Genomic DNA, 24,613 nt, shown 5'->3' with positions numbered 1-24,613 from the left:
TGATATCAGCTCCCCATTTCTTCCCCCTTCCCTCGCCCACCCACCCTCCCTCAAACCCTTGATAAGTTATAGATTATTTTTTCCATATCTTACATCGTCCTCCATCACCCCTCACCCACTTTTCTGTTATTTGTTCCCCTGGGAGGGAGTTCTAGATTGATCCTTGTGATTGATTTCCAAGGAGGCAGATTTTAAACTTTCAACTGCAAAATTTACCTGTTGAATGGCCGAGAGTGAGCTGTTAGGTGGATCATGCTTGGGGACTGCACATCACTTAAACCAAAAGCTCACCGTAACTTAGTTGCTTCCAATTCATACCCAGGATGACAGAGTAGAACTGCCCCTGTGCATTTCCAATATTTCCAAGACTGTAACTCTTTACAAGAACAGAAAGCCCCATCTAAGTCCCACAGAGCAGCTGGTGGTTTCAAACTGTTGACCTTGCGGTTAGCAGTCTAACGCGTAACCAACCCACTATGCCACCAGAGCTCCATGCATATCACTGTTAATGCTCTCCGGGGGATCATCCTTTTTACTCATCAAATAATGTCTAGACAGTGCTCACAGTACATTCTGAAAAGCTAGGTATCATCATAACTTTCAGAATAAAGTTCTGAAACTTTATTCCCCCCCAAAATTTCCCCCAAAGTTATGTATTTAAATTTTTTACAAAACAACCTTATCACCTTTAAAGTACTTTCCATTATACTTAATACATTTGTCAAATCTGTGATTCCATTCTTGGAAACAGTTTTCAAATTCATCTCTTTGAATGGCTGACAGAACCTCCCTTGCATTTTTTCTTCACCTCTTCTACGCCTTCAAATCACTGTCCTTTCATGTCCCTCTGCATTTGAGGAAACAAAAAGAAGCCGTACACTGCAAGGTCAGGTGAATAAGGTGTGTGGGGCAAGGGAAGCATGCTGGGTTTTTTGTCAAAAACTGGTGCACTGAGATGGCTGCGTAAGTAGGTGCATTGTTGTGGCAAAACCAGTCTCCTGTCTGCCACAAATCAGGCCTTTTTTGTCGCACACTGTTACACTATTTAGAACCTCTAAATAGAAAACTTGAAAAAAATAAAAGAAAAAATAAGTAGAAAGCTTGATTAACAGTCTGACTTGATGGAACAAACAGCCAATGCACTACAAGTCAACATTGTCATCTGTTCGGGAAGTCACTGATTGTCCAGAATGAGGTTTGTCATCCATCGACATTTCACCTTTTTTGAAAGGAGAAAACCACTCGTACCCTTGAGTTTTTCCCATAGTGCTGTCCTTGTAAGCTGTGTTCAACATCACAACAGTTTCTGTGGCATTTTTCCCGAGCAGGAAACAAAATTTCATAGTTGCATGCTGTTCTCTCAAATCAGCCATCACAAAAAATGAGGTTTGAGTGAAACTGCTTTTATGAAAAAATGTGACCCGCGGGAACCTTCCCAGGTGATACCACTGGGTGCACTAACTCAGAGCGAGTTGTTTGATGCTCGCTGTGCAGGGGGTGGGGTGGGGGAGGGGATGCGTACTATGGAAGCTCTGCCCTGTGGAGCTTTTTTCCGTTTTGTTTTTTTGTGTGTGTGTTGGGGGGTACCCCCTCTTACTTATCCGTGGTTCTTTATTCTCATGGCTAAAGATCCAATCTGGTCAACCTAGCTCATAAATATTTCATTTCAGTAAGATACATTTCATATTTGTACTTTATACTTTGAAAGTTAAGGAACTCTGATGTCAGGACTCCTTGCCATGCAGTAAGGAGTTGGGCTACCAACCACCCGGTCAGCAGTTCCAAACCACTAGCCCCCTCCTCAGAAAGAAGCTTTCTGCTCCCATAAAGATTTTGAGCCTCAGCACCCCGCAAGGGGCAGTTCTCGTCTCTTGTGTTACTATGGGTCAGAAGCGTCCGTTGAGTTGACTTTGGAAGTTAGAAATAAAGTTGAAATGACCTGACGAATGAATTCTTTATCTTATTCTGTTTTAAGTTTTCTTTTCACAAGAAAGGAAACTTAGAATTTCCTTAGTTAGATTTGTTTGAACATTTAGGGCTATAGGACTCTGAATCTACCGACATAATGGTGTCCCGTGCTATATTGATCAGCTATTGAAATTATATGTGACACCAGTTTTAATAGACTGGGTTTTCAAGCAGTACTCTGATATAGTTCCGATGACACCTAGTTTTTCCTAATGCACTTTAATCACCAACTAGAAATCATTTGGTGAGTCAAAAGGATGGGCCTCTGGAGAGTACATCTCAGCTGTACTGTATTATTACTAGCCAAAATGACTTACCACGAGAGTAAAGACAAAGCAACGAGAAGTGAGAGCGTGACAACAGTAGTCTCTGCAGAGAGCACACAGACTGGGGTTTCTGAAAGCACCGAGGGTTCAGAAGCACACAGAATCATCTGCATACAAAGAACACCATTAGGGCTTTAGGCACCTGTCTTGTCCCCTGTCTACATATCAGCTGCCATGCAGTTGATTGTGACCCATGGTGACCCCCGTGGGTCATTGTAAAGCTGTGCTCCAGGGGGTTTTTAGTAGCTGAGTTTTCAACGGCAGACCCCCAAGCTTTCCTTCTCAGGCACCTCTAGTGGACTCTACACTCCGACCTGCCCATTTTCCCGTGAGCACATTCACGGTTTGCACCACCCATCTTTCATAGAGAATGAAAGAAGGGATTGAAGGTATCCAGAGGGCAACTGGATATCTAGTCCAGTGGAAATATCAGAATATTACATATAAACTGGGTTTATTAGAATCTAGAGCAGGGTTTCCCATAGTGGACAGTACTGCCCCAAGGTTGATTACTCTAAGGTGTGAGTACCTCCTTAGCACTGCTGTTCCCCTTATAGACCTGCCTACTAACCCACAAGTGTGAATTCACTCTTCCAGACCTGAAGGGTGACTAAGGGCCATAGTGTGGGAGAGCCACCAGTCTCTATTTGGCCAGTCAGCATTGTCTTTTTTATGATTTTGATTTCTCCATATTTTTTCTTCCAGTCTATCCAGGATCCCCTTCTACTTTCTGCTGAGATCCCTTTTAGAGCAGTTGGTAGTGGTAGCCAGGCACCATCTAGTTGTGTAAGCTGACATTCGAGTGGACAGTTAGTCCACGGGGCTAATTGTTCCCATGTGTCTTTCAACGTTCATCATTCTTCTGTCCTGCAGACGGGGAGGAACCAAGGGTCAGAACTTCGATGGTCGCTCACAAGCTAAGACCCTAGTCATTGTTCACCAGAGCAAGATGTTGTCTTTGTGGGTTACATGGTACCAGTTGACCTAGGTCCGCCCGCCCCCACCCCCAGAGACCACGGACCTGATTCCCCAAGCCCTGTGACTCATTCCTTCAAGGGATTTGGGCATATTTAAGAAGTTTTCATAAGTTTGCCCATAGGGAGTCCTTTTTACAATTAGGGAACATTAATTGTTCAAGCTACAGAATTACCAAATAGAAGCTTATTTGCATCTCCCTGATTAGATTTTCAACTGTTTCCTACCTTCTTTAAGAGCAATCCCATGAAGAAACAAAAATAATCTTTTAGAGCATTGTGTTTTTAAAGCAGCTGATGACTACTGAAATTAAAAACACCATGTTGTAAAATATTCGTTAAATTCAAGCCTGAGACGTTACCTCAGAAGGGTGGAGATTCCCAAGCGGTAATCTTGATAGCTTTCCTCAAGGGAGACAGGACGAGAACAGGGGTTCATTATGAAGAAGTTTTAGGAACCTGGAAAACTGTCGTAAGAAAAGGCAGGAAAATTGCATCAAGGAGCTGTTTTCTGTCATCCCAATGCACCTGCTCATTCTCTGGGGCAGCACGGGCCGTCGTCCTCAGAGCCTTTCACTGGGGAGCCGTACCCCATGTACCCTACAGTCCTCGTCTTGCCCCTTCAGACCTTTCTCTGTCTCCAAAATCCAGAGAAGAGTTTCAAGGAACACAGTTCACATCCCTACGGATGCCAGAGCTGCCACCGTGATGTGGTATAGATTGGACAGCATGGCGTCCTTTGGGGAAGTGTGAGGGGGTGGAAATATCATCTAAGCAGATAGACCTACACAGAGGCTATGCTGAGAAATAATACCTTCACATTTTGATAGTTTTATTCATTGAAGGTTTTTTTCCATTTAACTTGGGTGGGGGGTTACTTTTCTGTGTTTTACAGGCTCGTAGGAGCCCTGGTATCACTGGGAGAAGCACTGGGCTGCTAACACAGACCTGTGGTTCAAAAGCACCCACTGGTTGGCAGGAGAAAGGTGAGAGTTCAGCAGCCTGAGAACCCCAGGGAACAGTTTTACTGCCCCCCACCCCACCCCGAAGAGGTGCTATGTGTCATATTGACTCAGTGGCAGCGGGATTTTATGATTGTGTAGCAATACTTTTTGGCTGACTGTCTTATGTAAAAGAGAAAGGTTGACAACTTAAAAGTAGATTTAAATATTATTAAAGCAGTGAAGATTTATGAAATGCTGCAACATCATTGCATTTCTTTAATAAAGGTTTTACACCCCTGTCCTTTTCAGATGCCCATTTGCAAGTGCTCTGCACAATAAGGTAAATTCAAGGGTTGTGATATTGAAGTTAGGACCACCCCATTTGCATTTGCAAATGGAAGAGTGACTATGTACTCAAGGAAGGGTACAAGTGGGCTAAATGGCCCTTTCTAACACTCGGCTACTCACTAAAGACACCTCAGAGGAAGAAAGATCTGGTTATCTACTTCTGGAAACTCACAATCATTTTTGAAGTTCAACTAACTCTTCCTTTGCTAACCTGTTCCTCCCGTCTCGAATGGGTCTATCGCTGCCCTACAGTGGTGGCACACCCCAGCCTCATCTCCAGGTGCACTAAGGAAGAGGCAAAGCAGGTGTATCCCACCTTGTTGCCCACTGTCAGATAAGGATCCCAATGAGTCCAGTCCCCGAAGAGTGGGCATGAGGCCAGTCCTTCTCTTGTTCTTTCTGCATCACGAGCCACCCACAAGGCGTTCTCTTTGACGCTAGCCATCCGAAGCTGAGTCAGACTCCTCAGTTAGAAAGATCCCTTCCTTCAGACCAGCTGCCCATGTAGCATATTTCTGACCCTAGCCACCCACAGCTGGTTGGAAATCACAAGTCTGAAAGTCCTTCAGACTGCCAAATAGGCAGACACCAGCCGCTTGCTGGCTCTCACTTCCCCTTTGGGTTTGATAATTCTTTGGAATGGTTTACGGAATCTAACAGAGAATATAACAGACTTACTTCAGATTAATTACTATGAAGAAAGATACCAACAAAGAGATGCTGACGGTGTGGTCTGGAAAGGTCCTCAACATGTAATTTCCATGTTGCCAAAAGAGATGTTACCCTCCTGAGAGGAAAGGTTCTTGTCAACCAAGGAGCTCCTTTAAGCCAGGGCTGTCCAACTCAATGAAATCTCAGGCCATTTGGTGCAGCAGGCAAGATGCACGCGGGCCACATCACATTGACAAATTTTGTTAAGTTTATATTTTGAAGTGAGGATTCAGGAATGTGAATAGGATAATTGAAACTATATAATTGCTTTTAGTTAAACATGTATTTTATTTAATGTATTTATAAAACTAAAGTTATTCTTTTTTACCCGAAACTTGCCAATGCTTTCCTCCTACTAGTTTTCATTTACCTCTTACATTGTGACTGGAAAATACACAAAGTAACTAATAAAAACCACAAAATGTTGGACAGCTGACAAACATGATTAACAATCGTAATGGCTTCCCTCTAAAAAATGTTAACTAGCGCTGCCGCTAGGTATGATTCATAACAGCACAACCCAGAGTGCTCTTTCTCACCTTTTCGCTATTGGGATCTGTTTACATTATGTGACACTGAGAGTGGCAGACAGATCGCTTCCAAAGTCGCCAGAACTGAGTCAGCGCGTTTATACACGTCCACAGGCCCCCAGGAAAGGCACTGGGCCACGTGCATACTCGTTTTTAGTAGTTAAAGAGTTAACGAGGGAATTGTGTGGACCATATTACCTCGATCTCCCCTGAGCGCTGTTTTCTTCATAACAATTTTTTCTATTTTCGTTTTATTTCAGAGCATCGGAGGGCCACAAAAAATTGCCTCAGGGGGCCGCATGTGGCCGCAGGCCACCAGTTTGACACCCCTGCTCTAAGCCTTAGGGTCCAGTCTGTTCCTGCTAAATTCCCATGTCTCTCAATGTAATCATCACATCCTTTTTACCGAGAATATATTTCAAATAGCATCTTTAAACCTATTCTTAACTAGCTGCTGAAAAGTTCAACTTTATTTTTTAAAAATTCAGGAAACAAGTGTTTAAATCATGTCAGCTTACCAGCCCATCCCATGGTAGTTTCTTCACTTGAATGAGAATGTAGTATGAGAAAGCACCTAATTAACTTTCCAAATATATTTAGAATATATGTCTGATCACTTCACAATATTTATATTTTATGGTTAAACCTATGAAACGAAAATGTCCGTTGTATTCGTCGTGAACACAATCTCTTTTAAACAGTAGGCATTTTGTTTGTGTGTGCATCCAAACCCATCACTGTCATCAGAGCTATACAAAAAGTGACCTCCCAGTTATCACTCCCACCGACAGCACCGATAATGTTCACTGATTTTGGAAGCCTTTTCATTACGATCCTCTGAGACTAAGTGTGTGTTGATGAATGTTGCAGTGATTTACTAAAATAACTGGTACAGTTTCAAGCTGTCCATAAATCCATAATGCTCCCTGCAGACCTCTTGTTGCCAAACCATGACATTAAAAAAAGGTAAAAATGTTCTCATAATTTTTAAGAGTCTTGAAAGTGGTGAGAGAGTTACCTACTGCTAGTCAAAATACTAGAAATACAATATAATCTAAAGTTTAATAGTTGGAAATCCAAAATGTCACAGTCCCCTCACTGGCAGTCAAAACTCCTTTTAAGCGTACCAGTAGAGACGGTCTTCTAACTCAGCAAGGCCATTATGGGAGGCAGCGAGGGAGGAAGCATCCCTGTTTAGATAAGCAATGGGGTATGATGATTGTTTCTTGTGTTGATTGCAAAACCTGCTTTTTTGTCACATAGTTTGGGGTGTACTACTTGCTTGATTTTCACTGGATTTCCCCCGCAGTCTGCAGGTCATAAGCCATAGTTCCCTTCGATCTGGAGCTTGCAGAATAAATTTAGTTTCAGCTTGGCTTGTGGCTTTGGCTGAAACAGTGACAGATGACCCAGACCTTTCCTCTCAGCAACAGTCTCAACTATTAAGTTCATGGTCAGGATTTTGGATATAAATTGCTCATGATGAGTCTGTCGTTTTATGCATGTCACATCGGCACAAAGAGAAGGTGATCATGCAGAATGTTTTCACCTGTTTATAATGAAATCCTCTTGGTGACAAGCCAAGGCCAGTTTTACACATCCTTTCTGATTTCATTGCTTCATCAGAAAAAAAAAAAACATGAACATACTAACCATTGATTTTAGGGTAAAGATATGACTCAATTTGGACTATCCAGCTGAATATTTATATTTTTCTTTATAATTAATGAAATGAGGACTAGCTAAGCATGTCCATGCAGCTACACCAGATCATTGAGTAAATACAGACTTGAGCTGTATATTCACTGAAGTTGGGTTACTCCAATACCATGAGTGGCGACTGGTGCTTTTCCAAAGTGGAGAAATGAGAGAGCCAGCTCACAAATAACTCAATGAGGGACAAGAGGGGCACGGTCGCAATTTAAAAGGACAGCTGAGATAAAAGACAGAGAAAATCAGGGTTGGGGTGTAGGGGCTCAAGAAGAAGGGACTCCAAGGCCCAGGTCTTTATTCGCGCTCTCGCCCTGTACCCTGCATCATGTGACAAGTGATCACAGAGAGGGCTTATTGACGATTTCTCTGAAGGCAAAACACCAAGAATATTTTGGCCAATTTGTCTATGGCTCGGATGGGAAGATAAAGGCAAACACAAGGAGCTTAACTAAACGCCTGCAGAATACTGAGTCACCGCCGTTTCTTGGGGAACAGGAGAGACGGTATGTCCCTTCTCTTCGTTGAAGATCAGACCATCCAGCGCCTCAGCTCCTTGGGTTGAGCTGTCAGCTCCTTTCCATGGGCCTTGCCTAACCCATGGACTGTACTGATCCTGGACTGCTGGAAGAAGGAAATGAAAGACGAAGAGGAAATGAAGTTCAGACTGTCCCATAAAGGCACTCTGTTCAGAAGCCAGGAATTCCTTTCCCAGAGTTCATCTTAAGAACAATCTGCTCCCACAGAGAACCACTCCTGGCAAAGTTCTTTTTTGACTTTTAAAGTTTGCACAGAGAGATTGAGTTTATTGAAGGGGGATACTTTGGAAAAGAAGTCCAAAGGGCCTTTGGCTAGGTTAACAGGCTCTGACAAAGTTCTAAATAAAACAAAATGCAGCCTTTCTTAGGATTACATGATATTTTCCATTCTTGGGAAATTCAGTGTTTATGGAAGCCGTGCAAACGTAATTTGTGTGTGTTTAAAAATTGTGTTTGTATGGTCACAAGCTCAGATTTTTAGTCAACATACATGATACTTAGTAGGATGTTTAAGTCAGTGCCTGCGACTACCTCACTCATTATTGGACATTTAGCATCTCCAGCACCTGCCCACTAAAGGCTGAGTGCTTTTGGTTACTATGAAACCCTCAAACATTTCCAAGTATCGCCTGAAAGACAAAAGAACTTAAGTTGAAAACCCACTTGTGACTTGTGTGCCTCAAAGCTTGGCAAATCATTTCTCAAATGACCTCAGGCGAAAGAAGAGTGGTGTTCCAATTACGTGCTGTGTCAGGCAGGGTTCTCTGGGGCAGTGGCTCTCAACCTTCCTACTGCCGCCACCCTTTACTACAGTTCCCAAAGTGGTCGTGACCCCCCAACCGTAAAATTACTTTCGTTGCCACTTCATAACTGGAATTTTGCTACTATCATGAATCGTAATGTAAAATATCTGATATGCAGGATGTATTTTCATTGTTACAGATTGAACATAACTAAAGTATACTGTTTAATCACAAAAACAACATGTGACTATATATTGGGAAATATTTATTTCTAATGACAAATAAGTGAAATTTTGTCTTGAAGCATGGTGTAGCATGAGTAACAGTCTTCACACCGGGTACTCACATGTGAGCGTTAACTGCATGTGGGCGGACCCGCCTGGAGACGGATAGAGGAGCAGTGTCTCAGTTCCTAATACCATTGGAAATATGTGTTTTCTGATGGTCTTAGGTGACCCCTGTGAAAGGGTCATTCGACCACCAAAGGGTTCTCACAGGTTGAGAACCGCTGCTCTAGAAACAAAGCCAGGACACGTATGATTTTATATATATAAATAGATTTACACAGCACAAAGGAATGTAACAGCTAAGTAGTCCACACAGCAGTACAGAGGGCTCAGTTCAACTCACTTCTATGGAAAAGTTAATATACTAGGAAGTCCTTCAACTCACAAGGGCTGCTGGGTCCAAGGTCAAGGAAGCAGACAGCTGATGTCTTCTCTTGGGTGATGCAGGCAGAGTGCCTACAGGCAGCAAACAGCAATGGGGGTCGCCAATAGTCAGCAGCTCAGGAGTTTAGCGAAGCAGGCCCAGATGGGATATCGAACTCAAGCAATGCAAGGTGACAAGATCCACCAGCCTCAAGCTGAAGCGATGCACACACCAGCAGCATGGGAAAACAGGTCTGACCTTGATGGGACCTCAAGCTCTAGCGACACGATCCATGGGATAGCTGTCCCACAGGTAGTGTAGCTCACAAGTTGAGGCAGAGAACTAGCTAAAGCAGTCACACACTGGTCCCATCACAAGAGAGCAAGAGAGAGGGCGGGCCTTGCCAAGCCATTTATCTCTTTGCCCTCCAATCAAATTGCGACCTTATTAATCCCACATGTTCCTATTGGCTAGGTTGGCACAATAAACCTACCTATCACACATGCTATAAAGATTCTATATGTCTCCTTTTGTAAATTGTTTTATGTTAACAGTTTGCTTATGATAAGAAGCCCTGAGGTATTCGTTTTGTTCTAAAGCTCCAACGTTTTTTCTTTGCAGGCTTAGCACAGTGAAGGCTGGTGGCTGCTGGGTGCCAGATCCTCCAGTGGAGAACAGGGGAAGTATCATGCTGCTCAGTACTAGGGTAAGTAAAAAAGTATTGCTCCAAAACCCTAGAAACCTTTATTTTTAAAATACATATCAAAATGTAGAGCTAGTGTTTCTCAACATATCCTCAATATAAGTTTATATACTTGTGTTAGTCCAGGTAGACTAGAGAAACAAATTCATAGACACTCATATGTGTATAAGAAAGAGCTTTATTTACAAGAGCAATTGAATATTGAGAAAACATCCCAGCCCAGTCCAGATCAAGTCCTTAAGTCTGATATTAGCCCATATGTCTAACACCAATCTACAAATTCCTCTTTAGACTCACACAGCATATACAATGACATCAAATGCAGGGAGATCCCAGGCCAGTGGGTGGAAAGTCTTGTGGATCCAGTGGCAGTGGAAGCATCTCAGTGCTGGCAGGGGCCTCCATGTGGCATCTTCAGCTCTAGGGCTCTAGCACAGCTCCATGTATCTTGTCCACAGGAATGCTTTGCAGGGAGTGAGCTGGTGTCCCGCCTCCAGCGAGCTATTTATCCCCTTAGTGCCTCCAAATGAGGTCATCAAGCTGCGACCTGATTGACAGGCTAAACTCTACCCCTTCCGTCTTAAGTCTCAAATTGACAACAAATTATGTAACTACCACAATCCTTCTGAAAGTGGTGTTTCCACCTCTCTAGCCCTTCCCCGAAGGCTTCTGCACTCCTTGATTTACATTATGTCAAAATTTCAGTCTGGATATACTTGAGATTCTAATTGTGTTCATTTTAAATGTTCTTTAGGTTTGTGAACCAAAAAGTCTGAACAGGAAAGAACAGGGCTGTGGGATGGAAGGAGTAAGATTTCCCACCTTAATTCTCATAGGACAGCCCTTGCGACCTTTGTAGAGGAAGCTGGTGCAAAAAAGTACCCAATGCATCATTTCTGTACGTTTTCTCACCAATGCAATTTTCAATTGTCTTAACACTTCATGATAAACCTTTTGATCGTCCTGTATCCTTTGAGAAAATCTACCAAGATTAATCCTTTGGAGTCTGAAAATACAGTTGCCATAATCAGACCAGCAGATCCTCTCAGAAGCCTGATTCAGAGCTTCCTTGATTGAAGAGGAAGTTGCATCACCATGATAATCCTTGTACCACTGCCATAGTACGTCAGCAATGTCACTGTGTATGCCCCATAGCCACTAGTACTTAACTTGTTGACTATCATCATGAGTGGACCTTTACATTCTTGCCTCAGGGATTCTAGACCGTCTTAAGATAGTATGCAAAAATCTCGGATCATCTTGACATTCCACAAAATATCTGCTATTCTGGTTTATTAAATTATGCCTGTCAGATCTGATAAACATGAAGTATTTCAGATGCTGTAGTAGGCTAATAATGGCTCCCAAAGATATGTCAGCATTCTAAACCCTCCAAACTGCTAATGAAACTTTATGTGGTACAGTTTTTGCAGATGGGATGAAGTCAAGACTTTTGAGATGAGGTCATCCTGGATAGTTGGGAGAATATGGAGGCGTTAAAGAGTAGGTATAAAGGAAAAGAAGAATTAAAAAAAGGATGGGAAGTTTGTGATAGAGATGAATGTTGGTATTTTAGATCTCATAGATGAAGACTGTTCCCGAGATGACAAGGCCACTGTGAAGTGCAAACCAAAATAGTTACTGCAAGTGAATTTTGAGCCATGGGCCATATGCCACTTGCTGGAGTCACTGGTGGAAGTAGGGCATGACCAGCGTGACTGTGATAAGGACACGGAGAAGTTGGTTGAGCTAGATGAGGTAAACATCAGAGGTGGAGCACCCAGCTATCATGGCAGGGAGCGGGGGCATTAAAGGTGGTGAACTTCCCATCACGGGAAGAGTTCAAGCAGGTACAGGTGACACCAAGTTGGGAATTTTAAAAGAGAATTCGTAAATTTACAAAGTTTTAGATTCACCTCAAGGAGACTATGAGAGATAGCTTTTATGTCTGATACGAGGGTAATTATTTTATGTGTTAGGTTTTCTGGGTAAATTAGAATTCTTTCATTTTTTAATATAAAAATACTTTTTTGTCCATCCCTCAGGGAGAGTGTTACATGTAAAATGACTTTAAAAATAAAATAATAAAAATAATTCCCTTCCACCCAGGAAAGTATTTATCCTGCTTAGTATTAGTAACAGCTTGTTACATCCATTCTGTTTCCTAAAATGCTCTCGGATGAATCCTGTACATGCCGGATTTGTACTTGCTTACTGGATTGAAAGATATGCCACAGTTCTAAGTTCTTGAGGTAACAATTATTTGCTTTGTACTTAAAAGTTAACTAAATTTCTATATTAAATATCCTTTGACTGCAGAGTCAGATTTTCCCCAGCAAATAATCCACAACAGTTGTTATTTCAAAATGTCAGCCATGTTTTTTTAAATAAATCATTTTATTGGGGGCTCTAACATATATTGTAACACATACATCCATTATATCAAGTGGACATATATAATTGTTGGTGTAAACAGTTTCTAAACATTATCTTTCTTCTTGAGCCCTTTGATATCAGCTCCTCTCCCTCTCCCTCCCCCACCCTGCCACCTCCATGAAGCCTTATTATGTATTGTTATTATTGTTGATACATATCTTACACCACCCATTCTATGCCTTCACCAACTATCCTGGTATTTGTCCCCCTTGAGGGGGCAGGGGTTATTCTGTCGTCATTGCTATCTGTTTCCCCTTCCACCCCTTAATCCTCTTTTCCTCCCCCTACCCTTCTGGAATCGTTACTCTCATCCCTGATTCTGAGGGGTTTTGTCTTTCCTGAATTCCGTATATTGAAAGCTCTAATCTGTGCTACAGTATGTACACAGATCTAGCGAGATTTTCGAGGTAGGACTAAGGTCGTAACAGTGGGGGAGGAAAGATTAAAGAACTAGGCGTGTTGTGTGTTTTGCCCTTTGCACAGGAATGTCCAATTATCTACAGATGGGCTCTGGGTCTCCAGCTTGACCTCTCTCCATCACCTCGATGAGGTTGTTTATTTTTGGTCTTCTGATGCCTGTTCCTGTAGACACCTCATGGTCACGCAGGCTGGTGTGCTTCTTCCATGTGGGCTTTGTTGCTTCCCTGCTAGATGGTCACTTGCTTGGCTTTACGCTTTTAAGACCCCAGACACTATATCTTTTGATAGCAGGGCACCATCTGCTTTCTTCACCAAATTTGTTCATGCACCCAGTTTGTCTTCGGCGATCGTGTTGGGACAGTGGCCATCGCCCAGTGCCGCATCATTAGACAAAGTGTTTTTGTGTTGAGGGAATACTTAAGTAGAGGCCCAAGATCCATCCATATCGGCCATGTGCTTGACCAGTCTCTGAAATTGTCATGTGCTCTGAACTCACTGAGTTCCACCTTAATTTAATATAAGCTCAGCAAGTGATTTAAAAACAAATACAAAAAACAGAAATGCAAGTCAACAACCTCCCCACCAAAAGTCAAATAGAAATGGTTTTCAAACTTGCATTATTTCTATCTCTTTTCCTGACCCAGAAAATAATTATACTCACATTTGGAACATAAAAATATTTATACCCAGTTTAGGAAGAAGCACACGACTCAGTTCTTACTTGGCACAAGGTTTTTCCTGCATTTTAGTCCTGTTTTTCCCCCATCAAGGAATTCCATAAATACAATCACAAAGCCTGATAGGAATTTGCTAAATTGTTTTTATTGTATTTACTGAGAATACCACATTGTTCTACAGTAAAATGAACTTATCAGCAAATGATTATAAACCTCTTTTCATTAGAAAGATTGGGGCTAACTATATTAAACTACAAATTATTAAAAAAACAATTACAAATTGTACTCTTTAAAAAGGAACATTAATTTGTTCAAGAAAAAATAAAAAGGAGGGGGCAGAAAGGGAAGCAAGTACTACAATCTACACACTGATCAAGTCATCTACCACAGCGATCTCCATTTAAACAACTCTGATGCCCAAACTGGCATCCTATTTCAGAGGGGAGAGAAGTGTGCTACACACACTCCACTGTGCTGCAGCAGGGGTTGGGATGAAGGGGTGTTTGATGTCTATGATGAAACATGTTTTTCTGAGTTTGAGAATACACAAAATAATTTTAAAATTCATAGAAATTGACATGGAAAAAGTATCATAGTATACCAAGAGATTCTAAGACTCTCCAAGCTCTCCCTTAATAATACTGCAGAATTCCAGAATTCAATGTGTTGTAACTGTTGCTTTCAGGTTAAAAGCATAGGAAAACAAATGGACATAATGCAAATTTATCAAGCATTGTGCAATTCCATTACAATCTTACATTTCTCAAACTAGGACATTAACAAGCATTTCAGAAGATTATTAAAGGCATGTTTAATCTCTCTACTTTTTGATTTAACAAGCCCCATTCTCTTTTCCAAATATGATCCAGACTTGCAGTATAAAGCAGCTGGTTCGTTAACACAGAGAGTCTAGGGTACTCAAGGAAATTCAGAATGTGTGGCCTTCCTACTTTGGAAAATGATAGTGTGTATATTTATAAAATATAAAATCTTCATGAAACAGAGTTAAGGCATGTATGAAAGAAAGCCAGATAGAATAAAAACCTGTGGCCCCCAAATTATCTGAATGCTACTTCCTGGCACCATTAGGACTCAGAAGCCCACCTCTACTTTCAGGTGGAATTTGAGGTAACAATCATTTGCTCTGTACTTAAGAGTTCACTAAATTTCTATGTTAAATATCCTTTGACTGTACAGTCAGCCACAAAAATCTTTCTTTGGTAGAAAAAGGTACCATCGCAGAAAGCTGAGAACCCTTAAAAAACCACAGGTCTGAGATTTGCTGACACTGACTCAGGTGTAGTTCTTATCAGCTTAAGTCTGTGTTAAATCTGAAAAATGAGCAATAATACTTTCAATGAGAATGTTAAAGCTATTAAGATACAGTTAAGTAGGTCATTATTCAATTTTAAGACTGATGATGACTTTCAAAACTATCTCAACCTGAAAACTAATACATAGCTCCTATTTAGGCACACTATCGGTTTAAGCAAACTCAATTTCTCACATTCCCTGGATTAGAAAATACTTTCCAAACTCATGCTAGGAACATTGACAAGGGGCTCTTTTCTTTCTTTTTTATTTTTTTTGAGTAGTTATTTAGTGTATTTTTCTTGTGCACTTCAAAAGTTTTGTTAAAAATCACAAAAATCACTTATCATGATAGTGGAATTCAATCATGGCTTTATAGCTGGACCTCCCCGCCCCATGTGTACATAAGAGCACATGCAGATTACTGTTAGATCCACATGTTTCCTATTGATTATATATATATATAAAGAAAACCTAATTTTGAAAGGACCATATTAAAGGTTAGCACCAATCTTTCCCTAATCTTTCTTTGGTAGGAAAAAAGGTACCATCTACACAGCCCATTCATAGTCATAGGCCAAGGTCAAATAAAGCACGAATAATATGCCAACATAGACTGAATTATGAAGGATACTTTGACCCATTGCTTTCTGGCATAGGAGAGGGGCTTCAAAAAGTTCATGGAAGAATGGAATTAAAAGATAACAGAATTTCTCCACCAACTTTTGAAGCCCTGTCACATTAGAACATAAACTCTGAGACTAAGCATTGTAAAGACACAGTGACAAAGGTTTGAATCTGTCTGTCTGTCTGTCTACCTGTCTATCTAACATGTCACAATTTTACTCATCATTGAAAGCTATTGAAAAACTATGTTAAAGAACAAAATCTATAGATGAGTTTCCAAAATAATATCCCAGATCCAATTTCCTGTCTAAATGTTATTGACACTGATAATTCCTATCACATACATACATACTTGGTGACATTCAGCTCTTACAGTAGAAACATACTGCGATTGGGGATTGGGAATACTCCGACACTGTTGCCACACTCAACAACAACATGTCCCCAGACTCCTCTGAGATGACAGTTCATTGCCACTAGAAACAGGCAGTGTGTACGCTGTAAGGGTATGGCACAACCACGCGACCTCTGCTTGACTGTCATCTAGCCTCCGGCTAAAACAAGACCTGCTCACCCCCAGGCTGCAGTGTAACCTGGAAAGGCACAGGCGCACCACTGTCGGAGATGTTCATTATGCATGTCTTCAGTGTTTGTTTTTCCAAAGGCCAAATTGGTTGGTAGTCCATTTTGTTCCTTTTATACCCATGTATCAGAAGAAAGCACTTAAGAAACTTTGCTGATATTCTATCCATCCTGAGATTTTGAACTCCCTTACCTTTTAATCCCAGAAGCACCATTTGCTCTCTTGATGAAGCAGGGATTTCTTTAGTGGGGCTTTCAGTAAGGCAGTGAAAGCTGAGGTAGCTGTACTAGCATGCTCAAGTACTAAGAAAGGATATACTTCATTCCCAATGTCTTCCCACCTTACTAATAAAAATACTGGAATTTTGCTTTAGAAATGAGGTAGGCTCTTATTTTATCTGTATAAAAAATTAGTGTCATGGGGGATTTCCTTTTTCACAGAAGGCTAGATTGTATCCATTTAGTATGGTAAATTTAATTTTAAAAGAGGGTTCTTTGAATGTGTAAGGAATCTTGGTGTCTTGGTGCATTACGTGTTGAATGGCTAACCACAAGGTCATCAGTTCGAACTCACCAGCCACTCTGAGGGAACTATGAAGCTCCCATTAAGCCTGAGCTCAGAAACCCTAGGGAGTAGTTCTCCTCTACCCTGTAGGATTGCTGAGCCAGAATCAATTCTAGCAGTGGGTTTTAATGTAGAGATGTCAAAATCACTGTGTACAGTTTAAAATTTGATAGTAACAATAATAAAAAGAAAAGTTATGTACACTACTCTCTCAAGTTTCAAGTTCTCAGTGATTCAAAGATGGGGCTGATTTTTTTAAATGGTCTTTGTTGTCTCAGAAGGAGTCATCTGATTTAGTCCACATTATGGACTAAATTTGGTTCTAAGCGGTGTGTAGTTTTCACATTTAGCTTCAGGGCTTTGGTCCTTTTAAATTGAGAATTAGACCAGTCCCGCTCTGTGCTGTATTTATAACACGCTGTCCTTGTTATTTCCACCTTGATAGTTTTTGCCCAGGAACCTTTCTCTGCCTCCACTCTAGCCAGTCTTCATTGCTTCCACCAAACCACTGACAAAAACCAGTGGTGTGTGGGTTTTTTTAAGATTTGAATTAAGCTGTTATGTGTATGCATTTTTCTGTGATCTAAGACACCATTTGGTTTTCAAATCTAAAATTTGTGTGTTTAACATAAAAAAGTAATCAAGTTCTGCTTTGTTTCTTTTAGAACAACATGTTGGGAAAGACAACAAGCTCTAATCTATACTTAACATTTATACCAACAACAAAGACCTTCTCAGTGTTAGAAATTTCCTAAAGTGTTATAAATACTTGCTTAATTATCTCCACATTTGCCAGTCTAGCAGAGCTAATGTAACTTCAGCAGTGTCTCCACCTGCACTCACTCCAGGCACCATGCACGTCCATGCAGCCCCACCCAGGCGGGTCATGCTCCTCAGTATGCTCTGTGAACGGGCAGCCTTCTCTCTGGAAATATTGAACCCTAAGCATTTAATTAACAATTACAGTTTTAAAAGTTAGCACAAAAGGTGTCAATTATATAAATATAAAACATATCATTCCTCCCAAATACCTTCACGAGGAAACTTAAGATGCGCACGCAGACCATTAGAACTCTAGCTCGGAGTGCCGCCTTTGAGCAGGCCATCTTCCAGTGTGTGTGGATCAACCCCTGAAACTACGAAGGGGCTTCAAGAGGAAAAAGGCATGAAGAGACAGGGGGCTGCTATGTATCGGCACATCAGCAAGCCAGGTGGCTGAGTCAGGTGCTAGTGGACTGTTCCTCAAGGTCCCGAAGGGCAGGGAGAAGTAAAGGGAAGAAGTGAGGACCAGGAGGGGAAGAGTAAGAACAAGGAGCCAATAGGAGGGCCTGAAAGTCAGTTCTCAGAGCTGCCCACCTCCTTTTCTATTGATTTATCAGCAAACCCATGTGGATGGAGGACATTTTTAGGAATAACACTGGTATAAATTGAAATAGAGCTAAGAGGCATTAGAATTACTAAAAGTAAACATTTTCACCTTGCAGCTGAATGTACATGGCTTTAAAGGTGGGCAGAGCCTGTGAGATCATCTGCAGACATGTGCAGACATGGACCATGGGATGGTGAGTGTAAATGAAGTCCTGTTGCCAGTTAGGAACAGAAGCCGATGCTCGAGGCCAGCACCGGGCACACTTCAGTGGAAACAACAAGTCTTGAAACAGGGCCATAGAGAAGGCACTGCAAGTGAGCACAAGGAGATCGGTGACTCAAGTGCTGACAATCCGGTAGCATATTATTACTGAACTGGAGGACCCCAACGATACCCACTGCAATGAGGTCTAACGTTTTCTGCAGACCCTTGGGCATCTGCTGTAATAGTAGCTGATCCAGAGTTTCAATAAAGAACTATCCCCTTCTTAAGGGGATGTTGGCCTTAAAGGTCAGAACCTTTTGAATTTGAGAATTTGCTGAATCTTACCAGAATTAGAAAGGAGCCCTGGTGTCACTGTGGGCTAAGGAAGCATTGGGCTGCTAACCACAAGGTTAGTGGCTCAAACCCACCAGCTGCTCTGAGGGAGAAAGATGAGGCTGATTTGTTCCAAGCAGACTTTGTCTCAGAAACCCTAAGGAGCAGCTCTCCTCTGTCCTTTTGAGAGTAAAGTAGGAGTCAGCATCAACTCCATGTCATTGGGTCATTCCCAGAATGAAGATGCTGACATAGAAAGCAGAGCTCTCTGACTGTACTCCTTTCCTGTCAGAAAACGAACTGGATCAAACAAAACAAGTGAAGGCCCCACAAAGCGACTTTATTGCCGTAGTAACATTCTAGTTAGAAATTTATAATCTTTTTGACTGCAAGACTAATAACAATATTTATTCGTCCAACACTAACATAAAATCATAATGAAAATATGACAAAATAATAATTTATAAATTATCAAGGGCTCATGAGGGAGCGGGGAGCGGGGAGCGGGGAGGGAGGGGAAAAAATGAGGACCTGATGCCAGGGGCTTAGGTGGAGAGCAAATGTTTTGCAAATGCTGAAGGCAATGAATGTACAAATGTGCTTTACAGAACTGATGTGTGTATGGATTGTGATGAGTTGTATGAGCTCCGAATAAAATAATAAAATAATAATAATGAATATTAATATTAAGCATTTTCTTGGTTTTACTTATTGAACACACAACAAATTATTAAGTATGCATCTTAAGGAATTTAGCATCTTACCTTTATACTTAAAACAACTGGTATTATTACAGCAGAGCACTCTCTGAAGTCCATTATTGTGGGCCTTTTTCAGCATACGGAGCCCTGACAGCGCAGTGGTGAAGTGCTCCGCTACTGGCCAGCGGGTCAGGAGTTCGAGCCCACCAGCTGCGCCACAGGCAAAAGACGGGGCAGTCTGCTTCTGTAAAGATTATAGCCTTGGCTCCCTGGTGGGCCAGTTCTATGCGTCACGGGGTTGAGTCAGAATCGCCTTGAGAGCGACAGGTGTGAGTTGGGGCTTTGCAGTGATACTTCCAGTTTGATTCATTCCATTTAGACCAGACTACATGTGTCATAATACATGCCATGCAGGAGAATGGTATTATAATACATAAGATATTTGCTGTTTTAATGTGGAAACTCATCAAGCAAGATTAACTCTTTGGATTTCAGATTAGTATTTCCCCCCTCTAAAACCAGCCAAATTTTGGAAGGAAAAATATTTTAGAGGTCTAAATTTTCCATTTCAGAATTACTCATTCTATAAAATGGGAGGTCTTTAGGAAATTGTGCTAAAACTACTATTTTTTTTTTTAAAAAGCAAACCTTTTATGATGGCAGGCTTGATGGCTGATCTCATCTGTGATTTTGCTTAACTTCCCAACTGCACTGACAAGAATGAGGAAGTCCTTTTTATAGAATCGAGCCTAAAGAGAGAATTTCATAATGTATTACCATTTCTGAATCATTTTCTAAACACCTAGAGCATGAAAAGTCAATGTGGCCCAAGTATGTATTATTTTTTCCTGCAACACAGGAAATTACACAGATAAATTACCTAAGTGCCTGAGTATGAAATTTAGGAATATTAGAAATAGTGAGTTGCTGGACATCTTCACAGTCAAAATAATTTAAAATCTTAGTAAAAATAAATCCCACAAAGTCTCTGATCTTTCAAGGTGGCAGATGAAAGAAAACGATTTCATTAACTGCCTCCCTTCTCTCCCCCAAATCCATACCCACACACCCGTACGCCCTCCAGGCATCTCTTCCCTCAGCTGAAGGCACACACACAGCACTGTGCCTCTCAGAGCCCAGAGGGGCTACAGAGAAAGGGAGATGATGCTCCTCTTACAGATGATTTAGAAACAGGCCCTGAGCTTGGTTATAAAGACAGCATCCTTTCTACGTTAAGAAACTACATTCAAGAAGTCTGTACATCAGTAGCTAGGATTTAAACAGACCTGGCATATTGTTAGGTTTTGTTACTCTAAATAAAGAAATAAAAATTTTAGGATACTGACATAAATCTCAGGTAGAAGGAAAATGATTTTTGTCTTTGTAAACGAGTCTGGGTCATGGCATGACTTTGACACTCTCGATGGAGCCCTGGTAGCACCATGGTGAGCGCTCGGCAGCTCAGGGTTTGAACCCACCAGCGAGTCCACAGGAGCAGGCTGTGCAGTCAGCTGCTGTAACAATGTACAGCCTTGCAAACCCTACTGCGCAGCTCTACTCTGTCCTGCGGCGTCGCACTGAGTCAGCATCAACTCAATGGCAATGGGTTTTTTGCAACTCCTAACTTTCTTACCATATTCTCTATAGAACAGAAAACAATGGGAATAATAATGGTATGCACAGCAGGATAAATTTAAAAAGTGAAAACTTTTGCTAGAAAGTTTGAAAATGGAGGAGCTACTACCAATTAATTTCATAAACCAATTTAAGTAGTTGTTCCTATCAGAAGTGGATATTTTATTCATGAATGCAACTCACTGTAGCTGTCAAATGGATTCTGTCTAAGAACAGCCCTCTAGGGCATAAGAGAATTACACCATAGGGTTTCCAAGGCTGTAAATCTTTCTGAGAACAGACATCCTCTTCTTTCTCTTCCCCAAGCAGCTGGCGGGTTTGAGCCACTGACCTTACTGTTAGCAGTCCAATACATCACTCGTGGTATGAAGTAGGTCTCTCCCCAACGTACCTCAGGGCCTGCAGCTACTACCGGATAACTTGCCCAATCATGCTTCTGCTTAAACATCGGCCCTAGTGGTGTGTGCAGTGGTTTGAGCATTGGGTCTCTAATCTCAAGATTGGTGGTTCAAACCTACCGTAAGCCACTCTGCAGGAGAAAAATGAGATTACCTGCTCTCATAAAGACTTCTTCTCAGAAACCCTAAGGAGCAGGTCTACTCCGTCCGGTAGGGCTGCTATGAGTTGAAATTGACTGGATGGCAGTGGTTAGTGCCGACAAATCCAGAAGTCTGAAAAATTCTAAGTTAAAATTGCCAGAACACCTTTCACTCATTCTATTTTTATTATTACAATTTAAACAAATTAAGAAATATGGGGTGCTCCTGGCTACTTGAGTAAACACTCCAAACTCAAAGGAGACACAGGTCAGTAGAGGGGTGCCTGGTCTCTACACTGCCCTGGCTTTATGAGCAGGAACCCTGCATCTCACACTCGGACTCTGAATACACAGGGTTTCAGAGAGTCTGTGGAAAAAGTCCATTGTCTTTTCATTCATTTTTCCATGAACGTTTGAAGCCCTGAGCTCTACACTCTCCGTGCATTCTTAGCCTCTGTTCCCAGAAAGGCTCCAGGGCACTGGAGCAAATCAGGATATCTTAATCGTTTCACAGCTTATTGACAGAAGGCTCCCACTAGATCACAGACTTGAGGTTTAGGCAGATCCGGTATTGTCTGGAATCCAGGGCCAGATTTTGTGAAAGGTTTCTGCGTAGCAGAAGCTAGAGCAAAGGAACCAGATCAATTACCAGGTGAGGCAACGAGCAGTAATTCCATCCAGTCCTAACCAAACTGCAACCCTTTTAGTGTAGATTTGAGGTATTTAAAATTATTTGCACAAGCTAAATAGCATTCACAGTTTCCAAAGTTGCTTTTTACAGAGATAGCTTCAGATTTTCACAATTAAATAAAATTTGACTTTCAGACCTCCTCTCACATATCAGAGCCCGCCCCCAGACTCGTGGGTAAAAAGGTTCTATTTCCCTAATGTTGATTTTTAAAAAAATAATAAATGTATGATTTATAGAAAAGGAAGACTTGCTTTAGCTTCTGGAAGCAAGTCCGGTCTGGTGCAGATATGTGAGCTATTAAATAACAGAGTCAGACTCTTTCTTGAGGAGTCCAGCCGAGCTGGAGAGCACAGAGTTCTGGTTCTCCTCCAACATTTTCTCCATCTTTTCTCCTCCGGGGCTTTGGCTGGTGCCTCCTTGCGTCTTACTATGGATCCACGGGATCAAACAGAGCACCACACCTCCGACCAGGGGCGGGATTCCAGCAAGATAGAATGCCACGTCATAGGAGCCCAGATTGTCCCGAAGTAACCCTGCGAAGGGAAAAAGCCGTCACTGAGAAAGAATAAGAGGCTCTTTGGGGTTCTCATCAGTCGGGTTGAGAGTCTACCCAGTTAGCACCATCAGCTCAGCAGAACTGGTTCCAGCAACATCTCTGCTGTGGTCGATAGACCACCTAGATGAAATTTCTCTCCCACACACACCTCAAAATGTCTACATTTCAAACTGCTCTTGGGCTTATTTGCTTTTTTATAAAATAACATTTTTGTTTTTGTTTTTGAGGAAATGGGTCTGAAATACAGGCTTTTCTGAGCCAAAGCTCTCCTATCCTTACCTCTAGACACCCAGTCCAGGCCTCTGGGTTTCACACCAGCCTGTTACTTGGAAGAAATGTTTGCAAAGAAGAGTTCTGGCTCACCCAAGCCTCTCGGGCATTTCTGACATGAGGTGGAATGGTCAGCGGAAGGTATCAAATGGGCCATCGAGATGAAATGGGTCTCATTCCAAATGGCTACATTTCCAACCAGTTTGGGTTCAAGTTTTTTTTTTTTAATGGAATACTTTGAAACCATCTTAGTTATATTATACAGTAATGTCATTCACTGATGGGCATTTGGGTACCTAACACTAAATGTTATTTTTTTAATCAATTATTCCTAAAGGAGAGAGTATCTCTTGCATAAAGCACACATATTTAGAAACATTTTAAAAAAATAGAAACCACTGCCCCGTTCTCCAAAGGACATAGTAAGCGACATAGAATTGTGACAGTTCATCGCCCAGAAAGTTACTGGTGCATGTTTCTACCCAGTGTCTTAGATGGCAGCAAGGGTAATAATTTCCCAGAAAACTTCATCTATAGCTGGCTTCTGGAGACGCGCAAAAAAAACCCCACCCCCGCAAAAAAAAAATCCAATTATATATGTGTTATAATTTGCAAGCAAAACATAGACCCTGAAGTAGGAAATGCCACTAAATAATCTAAAACTCTTGCTGAATCCTCACACTTACCTGCAATGGGTGGGCCCACTGTCATGGGTACAGACATGAATCCGAGCAGGAATCCAATTGCTTGGGAGACATCTCGGTCACCAACTAACTCAAAAGCAATGGGGGCCATGATGGAGATGAAGCAGCCATCGAAGAGACCCATGATGAGACAGACAGCAATGAGGGCCCCGAAGACGTTACACAGGGGAATCATCATGGACATCAGACCAATGAAGACAAAGGAGACTACCTAGGACAGACACCACAATGTCAATGTTGCACTCCGACAAGGCGAATGGTACAATCACTGAGCAACACATTCACAACTCGTGATTCCTGCTTCGTTTTGTTTTCCTCCCCGAGTTCATCACGGGAGAAGGTCAGGGCTTCTACACCATAAACAGTTAGTCTCGGAAACCCACAGGGCAGTTCTTAGTCTGTCCTACAGGGGTGCTAGGAGTCGGCATTGACTTCATGGCAGGGAGGGTTTCTTGTTTGGTTAGTTCATCATCTTGATTTCACATACACACAACTGGCTCCTACTATCATCTCCCTGGGTTCCCCTGGTACTTACTCAATATTCCCATGCAGGCATGAAAGTAGTTTTGGGGGAGGCAGTGGAAGCTTTAAAGAACTGTAATTTATTTTATCAAGGCCTTGGAGACCAGAAGTTCAAATTCAGGCTTCTGGTTCTAGAGAATGGAATCCTGGTAGCATAGTAGGTTAAGTGTTGGGCTGTTAACCACAAGACCAGGGGTTCAAACCCACCAGCAACTCCATGGGAGAAAGATGAGGCTGTCAGCTCGAGCTGGGAGGCAAAGGGCATTTATAGAGGTCTAGATAAAGACATGTACATATGCAAATATATTTATATGAGGATGGGGAA

The 24,613-nt window shown here is 41.8% G+C and overlaps 2 protein-coding genes across 2 annotated transcripts in view; both read right to left on the bottom strand.

The window, feature by feature from the left end:
- MFSD4B (major facilitator superfamily domain containing 4B) overlaps positions 1 to 21,455 on the bottom strand; it is a 43,690-nt gene extending 22,235 nt beyond the window's left edge. Inside the window, exon 1 of the mRNA XM_004702189.2 lies at positions 21,399 to 21,455. Within this exon, the coding sequence (XP_004702246.1) occupies positions 21,399 to 21,455 (57 nt within the window). The remainder of the gene's footprint in view (positions 1 to 21,398) is intronic.
- Positions 21,456 to 22,233: 778 nt separating this feature from the next.
- Positions 22,234 to 24,613, bottom strand: part of SLC16A10 (solute carrier family 16 member 10) — a 44,368-nt gene continuing 41,988 nt past the window's right edge. The window contains exons 7-8 of the mRNA XM_045294611.1: positions 23,749 to 23,977; positions 22,234 to 22,769 (exon numbers count right to left, since the gene is read on the bottom strand). Coding sequence (XP_045150546.1) covers positions 22,534 to 22,769; positions 23,749 to 23,977 — 465 coding nt within the window. The 3' untranslated portion in view covers positions 22,234 to 22,533. The remainder of the gene's footprint in view (positions 22,770 to 23,748; positions 23,978 to 24,613) is intronic.

The sequence above is a fragment of the Echinops telfairi genome, unplaced genomic scaffold (assembly GCF_000313985.2).
Source record: "Echinops telfairi isolate 266 unplaced genomic scaffold, ASM31398v2 ScPeMD7_3533;HRSCAF=4204_0, whole genome shotgun sequence".
Classification (NCBI taxonomy): Eukaryota; Metazoa; Chordata; class Mammalia; order Afrosoricida; family Tenrecidae; genus Echinops; species Echinops telfairi.
Note: the sequence above shows the minus strand (reverse complement) of the source record. Positions and strands in the feature narration are given on the sequence as shown.